Source organism: Cinclus cinclus, chromosome 3 (assembly GCF_963662255.1).
Source record: "Cinclus cinclus chromosome 3, bCinCin1.1, whole genome shotgun sequence".
NCBI classification, from domain to species: Eukaryota; Metazoa; Chordata; class Aves; order Passeriformes; family Cinclidae; genus Cinclus; species Cinclus cinclus.
Genome location: NC_085048.1, coordinates 51446200 through 51456135, shown reverse-complemented (window position 1 = coordinate 51456135; position 9936 = coordinate 51446200). Strand labels below are relative to the sequence as shown.

The 9936-nt window shown below is 42.9% G+C and overlaps 1 protein-coding gene across 1 annotated transcript; it reads left to right on the top strand.

The window, feature by feature from the left end:
- Window positions 1-449: 449 nt before the first annotated feature.
- On the top strand, window positions 450-9936 carry HDDC2 (HD domain containing 2). Its single transcript, XM_062488779.1, has 6 exons — window positions 450-537; window positions 1004-1125; window positions 2025-2127; window positions 4817-4885; window positions 8505-8643; window positions 9820-9936. Exons 1-6 carry the CDS (start codon window positions 478-480, stop codon window positions 9912-9914), a joined length of 588 nt encoding a protein of 195 aa, XP_062344763.1. The 5' UTR covers window positions 450-477; the 3' UTR covers window positions 9915-9936.

Below are 9936 nucleotides of genomic sequence, written 5' to 3'. Positions count from 1 at the left end.
TCAGTTTTGACAGAAGCACGAGCTATTCCTGCCTTCGAGGTTGCGGAGAGGAGAGGAGAGGAGAGGAGAGGAGAGGAGAGGAGAGGAGAGGAGAGGAGAGGAGAGGAGAGGAGAGGAGAGGAGAGGAGAGGAGAGGAGAGGAGAGGAGAGGAGAGGAGAGGAGAGGAGAGGAGAGGAGAGGAGAGGAGAGGAGAGACGCCTGCCACCTTCCCTTCCGCACTCCACAGCGCCCACACCCGTGAGCAGCCCGGCTTCTTTTGTTGCTTTTCTCGTTGCAGTCGCAGCGCGTGTCGTTCTTTTTTTTGTGCTAAATGAACCCCGAGGAGCCAGAGCTCTGGGGACGCGGTCCCGCCCCGCACTGACAGCTTTTCCCGCACGCCTCCGGCAGGAGGAGGAGAAGGAGGAGAAGGAGGAGGAGGAGAAGGAGGAGAAGGAGGAGGAGCCGCCGCCGCGGCCAGGCCGTGCTGCCGGCGGCCGATGGCGGCGGGCGGCGGGGTAGGGCTGCTGTCCTTTCTGCGGCTGCTGGGGCAGCTCAAGGTGAGCGCGGCGGGGCAAGGGCCGGCCGTGGGGGCTGGGGCCGGGTTCCCCGGCAGTGCCCGGGCTGGCGGAGGGGCCGCGGGTGCTGGGGCCGGCGTGAGCCGCGCTGTGCCGGCGCAGCGGGCCCGGCCGGGACTCGCGGTGCCGCCGTGTCCCGGCCCTTGTGGTGCGGCGGCGCCTGCTGCGGCCGGGCCGGGCCGGGCTCTTGGGCCGGGTACAGCTTGGGGCGCCGAGCTGGGCCTTGGGGCAGCTCTGGGAACATCAGAGCCCTCCGGAGCGTGGAGGCCATGGTGGGGCGGGATTTCTGCCGGTGTCTCTGAAACGAGGGCCTGCAAAACCGAGGGGTTTAACTTTTACGGTGCTGTGGTCTGGCGGATACGGTGGTATCTGCCCAGAGGTTGGACTCGATGATCTCTGCGGCCTTTTCCAGTCTGTCTGATTGTGTATTTCTGTGGCACGGGCGCAGAGAGTACCGCGGACAGGATGGGTGTACAGGAACGTGGCAAACCCAGAAAGCGTCTCCGATCATATGTACAGGATGGCGATGATGGCTTTGGTGACTGAAGATAAAAGCCTTAACAAGGACAGGTGAGACTGCCTCTGCTTATCGCGACCATATATTAATGTTGTGGGAGAGCTGCAAACAAAATGCTAAAAGAAGCTGTCGTCCGGAGTAAGAGCTTTTAAATCACACTGTAGGAATTTGACATCCTTTCCCCTCGTCTTTTCCCTCTATCCTTTGGACTGGGTCCTGTTTGCCTGGACAGTTGAAAGGGGCTGAAAACTTCAGCGCTTGACTGTGAGTGTTGAGGCAAGTCCTTCATGCAGAGGCTCAAAGCTGGTCTTCTTTCAAGCGGTAAATAAACAGGCTGAAGACCCTGGTTAAAAATCCATGTGAAGCAGCAGACAGCCATATCAAAGCCATAGACCATGTGGATTTTGACAGACTGAAGGAGCACTTGGCAGCAGTAAGGAGCCACAGAAATCATCTAGCATAGCAGAGAAAGCTCTAGGAGCTGATACAGAGGCTTTCTTGAGTATTCTGCTGCAGACTGGCATAGCTACAGAGCTGTGAGTGACTGATTATATACTGAATTTGGGATTCCTCCAATTAGATTACCTTCTACCTGTTGCAGGAATAATGTGAAGGGTATAAGGTAGTTAATTACCACAACATCTCCAAAAGTCAAGAATGCAAAAGTTAAGTACATTACTTTTGACTATTATATTCTGGTACACAGTGTATTTATACTTAAATCTACATTTACAAGCAGTAGGGACAAGAAATCAGAAATGAAAATCATGTCTAGGGGGAAAATATTCCCCTTAACAAAAAAGTGAAAAATGTTACATAAAGTTTAAGAAGAGTTCCAACAAACCTTTAGAGTATATGAAGGGGAATAAATTCTGCAGCTTCTTAGCCTTTTGTATAAGTTTTCAACTTAAAATGCTGAAAAACTAATTATTCTGTTTCTCCTTTTTGTCAGATGCATACGATTAGCTTTGGTTCATGATATGGCTGAATGCATTGTTGGAGATATTGCTCCTGCAGATAACATCCCAAAAGAGGAGAAACACAGGAGAGAAGAGGTATGAACATAAAGCTGTGAAGCCACAGCTGCCGAGCATTCTGTGTGTTTTAATGTTCTGGTGGTGGTGAAGGAGCACTTCAGGCAATCTAATACTGTAATTGGTATTGAAAAAGCCTGCTACGACCAAATAGATTTTTCAGCTCATTGTGATTTTTGTACCTGTAATGTCACCAAGTATAAAGTTTTGGAAGAATCTTCGAAGTAATCTTCACCTTGGCCATTTTTTCCTGAACTTGCTGCAGTTTTGGTAGCCTGAATTAGTCGTGTTCAGCAGCCTTACCAAGAGGTGAGGCGCAGGGACTAGGTGCACTGAGTGGGATGGATGACAGTTCGTGTCAGATCGTGTATGTGGTGCCAGATCATGAGGTTGACAGAGACTTCATTTGAATCTTTTGCACAGAACCTCAGATGCAGTTGTCTTTTTCGTTGGTGTTGTGATTCTTTTGAGTGCAGCATGCCTGGAGTCACTTTCTTTTTGGCCTGAGCTTATCCAAACTATTGGTTTGTGTAGAGGAGATGAATCCCTCTGCAGATACCCCTGTGATGGCCCCCTGGCATTTCCTTTGAGATAAGAAAAACTTGCTTAGAATGACTCATGTTAGAAAAAATTTAAGCTCTTCTTCTTACCTTTTTAGAATACTATGGGTTAGGTTTGATTCTTTATAATTGGTTGTCCCAGACAAAGAAAGATAATGTAGTTGGCCAAAATGTGTTAACCCTGTTTTCCATTGGTTTACTTGTGATCCCCCCAAACCCTATAAAATTACATGTGTGATTCCCCCATCTTTGGATTTGTAGCCTGACCCCTTCATGGACGATAATAAAGCCTGTGGAAAAAATCTGAGCTGCTCTCCCAGTCTTTTTATGCCAGCTGGAAACTACAGGTTTGTGTGAGAAACCATGAAGCTGAGTGCCTGAAAGGCCAGTGCACACAAACCTTGTAACTTTCCCCTGCCCAGCAACAACAGGACAGGGGACACAAGAAAAAGTTACAGGTTTGTTGGTTTTGGTTTGTGGCATTATTTGAAGAAAATGTAAACCATTTCTGTAGCCACAGCTAGAGGGCAATGTCATGCCTCAGAAACTCTTCAGAGGCTTTTTTTGTTCAGTGTAAGAACACACTAGGAAGTATATTGAAAAAAAAGGAACACCAGAATTGGAGATAGTACTTCAAAAATGCTAAATGCACCTTAGATCTTTAATTTCCACTTTCCTAGCAAAGAGTTTACTGCTAGAGTTAGTAGTCATGGTCCCCCAGCCCCTAGTTTTAACCAGATAAGCATAAAAGGGGGGGAGAATAATCACTGAAGTATTTGTTACACTCTTCAGAGCTTCAAAACACTGATCAGAAGAAACCTCTTTCCTGGAAGCCTCTATAGGTTGTTGTGTCATTGAGGATCAGCCTTCAACTTTGGTCTAGAGAGAATTCTTATTTGAACTTAGGCAAGGAAAAAGGGATTTTGATGCCTAGGTATGTTTAAAAAGTTTTCTTAAGTATTTGCAGCTCCTTCTGCTCCCAATTCAGTCAGTGAGGACTTTCTGTTGACTTTGTGGGAAGGTGAGTAAAGCATTAAACATTTGGGATAACTCTGAAATACTTTGTAAAAATAGACCATGGGTAGCCACTTCAGGATGTAGCTTGAGGTGAGTTATCAATACTCTTGCTTCCACTGCAGAGTTTTCCTTTTTTTCTGTTTGCTCTACAGCTGACATTGAGCTGACTCCGAAGTTTGCTGCTTGTGCAGTAACTTTAACCAGTGAGTCTCACCAACACGAAGGCAGAAGAAAATAAACCTGATTAAAAAAATAAGTTCTGGAGTTTTTTTTGGAGGAGGGAGGATGTTTGGATGTTTGGAGTAGGAGTTTTTGCCAGGTTAGTCATTTTAGCCACCTAACGCTGAAATCTGATGAGTCCCAGAGCTGGAAGGAGGTCAGAAGGAATGACACCTTGATGCTTCAGTGGTGGCAAGCAATAGGGAACCATATCGTGACACTATATCCTGTAATTGAAGTGGAGAAACAATCATGGCATGAAACCTTTGTCTTGCATATGATATTGGTTGTTTCAGAAGCAGCCCTTCATGTTACTTGGGACGGCAGAGGAGTGAGACTGATCAGCTGGGAGAACACAAATAGCGTGCAGGGCAGTTTCTAGAGTCACAAGTTCTGCCAGGAGCCTGCTCCAGTGCAGGCTTACTACAGGGTCACAGCCTCCTTTGGGGTTATCCCCCTGCTTTGAATCCTCCATGGGCCCCAGATGGATATTTGCTCCACCATGGACCTCCAGGGGCAGCAGGTGGATCTGTGCTCCTCTGTAGGGCTGCAGGGGCACAGCTGCCTCACCATGGTCTTCCTTACAGCCTGTAGGGGAACCTCTGCTCTGGCATCTCAAGCACTTCCTTCTTCTTCACTAACCAGGGTATCTGCAGAGTTCTTCCTCTCGCTCCTCCCTCTGGGTGGAGTTGGGCAGGGATTTCCCCTCCCCTTAAATCTGTTATCCCAGAGGTGCTACCACCTTGGCCTTGGCCAGAGCTGTAGCCAAATCTTCCCATGCCAAAACAATATGGTTATGTGTTGTGTAGTGGATGTTTCTGCTAGCTTGGTAACAACTAGATAATTATTCAGAAAAGCAAATGATAAAAATGTTCAGAAAATAGATAAATGGAAATGGCTTCTTTTTTTTTCAGACAGCTATGCAACAACTGACCCAACTCCTATCAGAGGACCTCAGAAAAGAAATCTATGAACTCTGGGAGGTAAGTTTGCATTCTTTTAATCTATATTAAAATTCAGGGTGACCCATTCCTTTCTTTCCATGTACCTGTGAAATTGTGTCATCTCTTATTGTGACCTCAAAAAAGTGAGATTTATTTGCGTAGAAGATAAAGCTTCACAGTCAAGGTCATTTTAGGATTCTTTTCAAACAGAAACCTTGGACTTTGGTAAAATAACCATCTTCTGCCCCTAGCCTCTTAGAGTTCCAGATGAACCTGTCCAGGGCATGGTTTGTACAGCTGAAGGAAGAGTTTGTCCTCTACATCCAGCCCTCTGGATATAAATCTTAATTTTTTATTACATTATCACTTTTGTTCATATTTCACCATTTGCAGCTTTTAATACAGGAAAAAAATAATGGTGGGTGATGGTGCTGTGGATTATCTTCTGCTTTTTGTGCAAGCAATTTCTATGGCTTTAATTTCTTTCCAAGAAAGTCCACTAGCCCATGATACTTAGTAGCGACTTAAAATTGTTAACTAAAGTTTAAACTTAAATGTGACAAAACCCCTCACTTTTCTACAAACACTGGAGATTTCTGGTCTTGGGTACCTTATAAGTTTGTATTAAAAAGAATCTTCTGTGTTTGAAGGTGATTTAACCATTTTTATGTGAACCCATGCTGTTAATTGATAAGATCTTTTATACTTGCAAATGAGTGAGGATTAGATTATTTCTAAACAATTCAAGTTTATAATTACTGTGCTTTATCTCGTCCTGACATATGGTCACATGGGGGGAATTGTATGCACAACTTCTTGTTCAAACAATGCATTCTGTGTTTCTTGGACTCTGTGACCTGAGTCTGTATCTTACATTCATATTCTTTTCTACTTATAGTGTATTTAAATTCCAGACATTTGCATCCAATTTCTGCCTTTTGCTACAACACCATGCTTGTGGTTTTGTTTTAGGTTTAGGGTTACTTTTAGGTTTCTTTCCCCTGTTGTAGTTGTGTGGTTGAACAGGGAGTGGGAATGGGCTCTCAGAGCTATATTTTAAGGTAAAAGGGGTAAACCAACCTATAGGAAACAAGCCATATGGGAAATAATATGTGTGTATTTTTTTTAGGGAGCACTGGTTCCTTCTCCCTTGAGAAACTGTTATAATTGAGGAAAATGAGGTTTTGATAGGTAAGGTTAGTTCTGTATAATTGGGCTTTTTTTCTTTGCTGGTCTCAGTCTTCTCCTCTGACACTGTAAAAGCTGTTTCAGTATGGAGTCAGTTCTTCAGCATGTTAGCTTTTCATCGTTCTCATTTACCATAATTTAATATGTGCACACTTTGGATAATTTGGTCTTTGTTTCTACCTTCAGAATTATTTATTGGCACTGTGCCTGCAGTTTGTTAGTATGAGTGAACCCGTATGGCAGAGAGGGTACCCTAAAAATCTACTATTCATATGTAGTCCCTCTAGTGTTGTTTTAAATGGAACAACTAGTTGCCCCTTAAGAAGGAAAAAAAAGAAACAAAATAAGAAGCCTCTGATAACTTGGTGTGCTCTGCTCTCAGCTAGCCAGAGACATTTCCCTATGATTTTTTTTTTCGTGTGTGTGAAGGTGGCTATGGACCAAAGCTGAACAGTGCTGAGCAGGACAAGCTCTCTTGAGACTCTTAGCAACTCCTTCCTGCACTGCTCTGCCCATGTCTCTGTCTCTTTTTGCTTTTCAGCTTTACCAGGACGGCTGCTTTGGATGGTGTTGGTGGGTACTTGGTGAGTGCAGTGTAGAGGAGAAAGGCAGCAGAAAGATGCCTCAGATATAGTTTCACTTTATAACTTAATTCCAAATATGTTTGAAAAAACAGTTAAGTAAATGAGTCAGCACATTTCAGCTCTGTCCTGCTTTTTTATTCCCAAATGCAAAAGCATGGGAATGATTTTTACAAGATGGCCTGTGGTGTTGGAGAGACCAGTTAAGTGTTTTTCCAAAGTACATTGTTATTTCAGAGTGTTAACCACTTGTGGGGAGGGAACAGTAAGTGTTTCAGCACTGTGCACAGTTGCACATGCACTAGCTGATGTCTCTTGAGGGCAGTGTGAGCTGAGGTGTGAATAACAGATTGATACTCTCACTTAATTGTTGGAATTGGGACCAACTTTTACAGGTGATCAGCCTTACTTCTCCTTTTCATTAAGTTCTCCTTTGTAATGCTGCCAAGAGTTTGTTGCTTTTGAGGGACCCTCCCCGCCCCCCAAATTAGATTATAAAAAAATAGAGTAGAAAAAAATAGATTTAAGAAAATAAGTAATACTTAAAACAATTTAAATATGAGGCAAAACTCTGGTTGAAAAGAGAAAAACAAGATAAAAACACTGAAATGAAATTTGTCACTAAAATAATGATGAAAATGTATCTGGAAATTCAAAGTACTGTTGGAAATCTAAATAGAGTAGTATACCAATCAATCATGGCTATCAAAATCTGGATTTCTGACTTCAAAGGTAAAGTAATAAGCCTAAGAACAGGCTCCTAACAGTATGCAAGACAAGGAAATGACTGTCAGCTTATCTGAGCATCACCATGCTGGAATTACAAAGCCAGAATCTTGCTACTGTGAATGACACACCATAGTTGTTGTCTTTAAGATGCAGAAAGGAATGCCAGGTTCTGTGGTCAGTAGGCAAATCTCTTCCTGCACTCCTGCTGCTCTTCTCTGTGGAAGTGCAATGATCCACAGGTTCTGTGAGTCTGGGAGCACAGATGGGCCCAGTGTGTACTTTGGTGTGATTAATGGTGGTGGGGATGATGAATAGGGTCAGAACTGCCAATGCTATCAAGGTGATGGTAACATGCACAGAAGAAAACCCCTTGTGATGTGGTTGGTTTTGGAAGTCAGGAGAGTCAAGAAGACCTGCTTATGAGGCATCACATACAATGCAGTAGGTTTGGAAAGGAGAAGGTGCAATGCCAAACCTGTCTGCAGCCATCACTGGAAGCAAATGACTAGGAATGTGAGTCACTCATAACTATATACTGATGACTGTAGAGAGGGAAAAGATAGCAGAGAGATTAAAGGACTTAAATTCTGAAGGGGAGGAAACCCCTTAACCACTCCCCTTCCTATCTTCTAGGAGAGACATAAGCAGCTCAGACAGATTAGACCAAAAAGATTAGGCAAGAATGACAGGAGAAATATAAAGAACAACTCCATATAGAAACGGCAAGTGGTAAGAAGACTGCAAAATAGGTCTTAAAAATAGGTGGTGACAGTGCACAGGCACACAATGTGGCAATTCATAGCCTTAGCCAGGCCTGAAGTGATCTTTATACTTAAAATACTGTTAAATCGAGCCTATTATTTAACTTGTATGTCATGCAGAGTTGCCTCCATGTCCCTGGTTCAGCCAGAACAGTTGATATGGTTAGAGCTAGATTATGCAAAAGATTGTATTTTATGTCCCACTGCACTTAAAATTGGCACGTTTCAAGTGTTTCGCTGACCACTGTCTGTTTGTAAAAACAAAGTGAAAGATGTAATTGTGCTGAATATTTCTGGCGTGGCTTGTACTAATGAAGAAAATTCTAGATATATGAAGAGATTTTAATGTTCTGTTTCAGAATAACAAAATTATTTTCTTGTAACTGCAAATCTTTTCAGGAATATGAAAATCAGTCTACTGCAGAGGCCAAATTTGTAAAGCAGTTGGATCAGTGTGAGATGATATTGCAAGCATTTGAGTACGAAGAGTTGGAAAATACACCTGGCAGACTGCAGGATTTTTTTGATTCAACTGCTGGTAAGACATTTGGGCTTTTATTTTCCATTTTCATAAATGAAATATATAAATTGCCTTTTTTTTCTGACTGATGTTCAGAGCAAGTGAGAACTAGTTATTTTACTCATTGCTCAAGTCCCCTAGTATTTCTGGGGAAACTTAATGTAGTGTGAACATACATGACATTTATCTGTCAGTGTTAAACCTCAATTTCATTTATGCCGAATTCCTTTTACGTCACTTTTTACCTTAGAGAGAGGCTCAGCTTTCATTACACTTGCATATGTGTAAGGATCTCCCTGAAACACCAGTTTTCATAAAGGAGTCTTCAGTGTTCACCGATGCTCTGACAGCACCTTTTTTGTACTCTGTCAATGTTTCAGGAACCAGTGAAGTAGAATTTGTTATTCCCAAGTGAGCAGAGTGAGCAGCCAAAGGTTCCTGTGAGAACCACCTCAGTGAAATGATCGAGTTGCAGCTATGTTGCTTTTTATTCTATCCACTGCTTCTCATCCTTTGCAAAATACACTGGTAGTTGAAAGCAGAGATAGGTAAAATAATAATCTGTATCATTTAGCAAGGTAGTTGAACACCAGAGAAGGACTGTGACTAACTCATCCTGTCCTGGGAAAAAAACTAGGGATAGACAAACTCTAGGGATAAGAGGACCAGCAGTCACGAAACAGAGTCCCTGACGAGTCCCATTTATACTTTGGTGGCTCCCTAGGGAAATAATGATCTTTCTGTAAGACTTCGATTGGCAAAAGCAAAAAAAGAACAACATGAATGAAGTTTGTAATGTTTTATTTTCTAAAAAATCTATCTTTGCTCCCCTACCAGAATTCAACAACGTAAATTGAGCTGGTGTCTGAGTAGAGCCTACAGCAGATACCCAAAGTGCACCTGTAATTGGAGTGGTTTCCTGTAGCGCAATAAGTAGCATCAGATTGTATTGGTCAGCGTGCATACCTTTTTCAGCTCTTAAGTATCTCAATAGAGCACAAAATTCAAGCTTTCTGTGAAGAAGGGGTGTAACTACGCTTACTCCATAATTGGATTGAATTTATTCTTAGAAGAATAATTTGTCATTTATTCTGAGCCTAAAGTGACATCCCTGCTATCATTCCAATGCCAGCCTTTCACACATGGTAAAATGAGAGCATTTTTCATTAACCTCCCCTTTCTTTTGTTTTGCAGGGAAGTTTGTTCACCCAGAAATACTCCAGCTTGTATCTCTGATTAACACAGAAAGGAAAAAAAGAATAGCTGCCACATCTCATCCACATTCCTGAGGTGTTCTTAAATGTTGTAGCC

Coding starts and splice junctions, on each gene's coding strand:
- HDDC2 (XM_062488779.1), top strand. CDS start 478: ATGGCGGCGGGCGGCGGGGTAGGGCTGCTGTCCTTTCTGCGGCTGCTG. Junction 2,128..4,816: donor AGAAACACAGGAGAGAAGAG/GTATGAACATAA, acceptor TTTTTTTTTCAG/ACAGCTATGCAACAACTGAC. Junction 4,886..8,504: donor AAATCTATGAACTCTGGGAG/GTAAGTTTGCAT, acceptor AAATCTTTTCAG/GAATATGAAAATCAGTCTAC.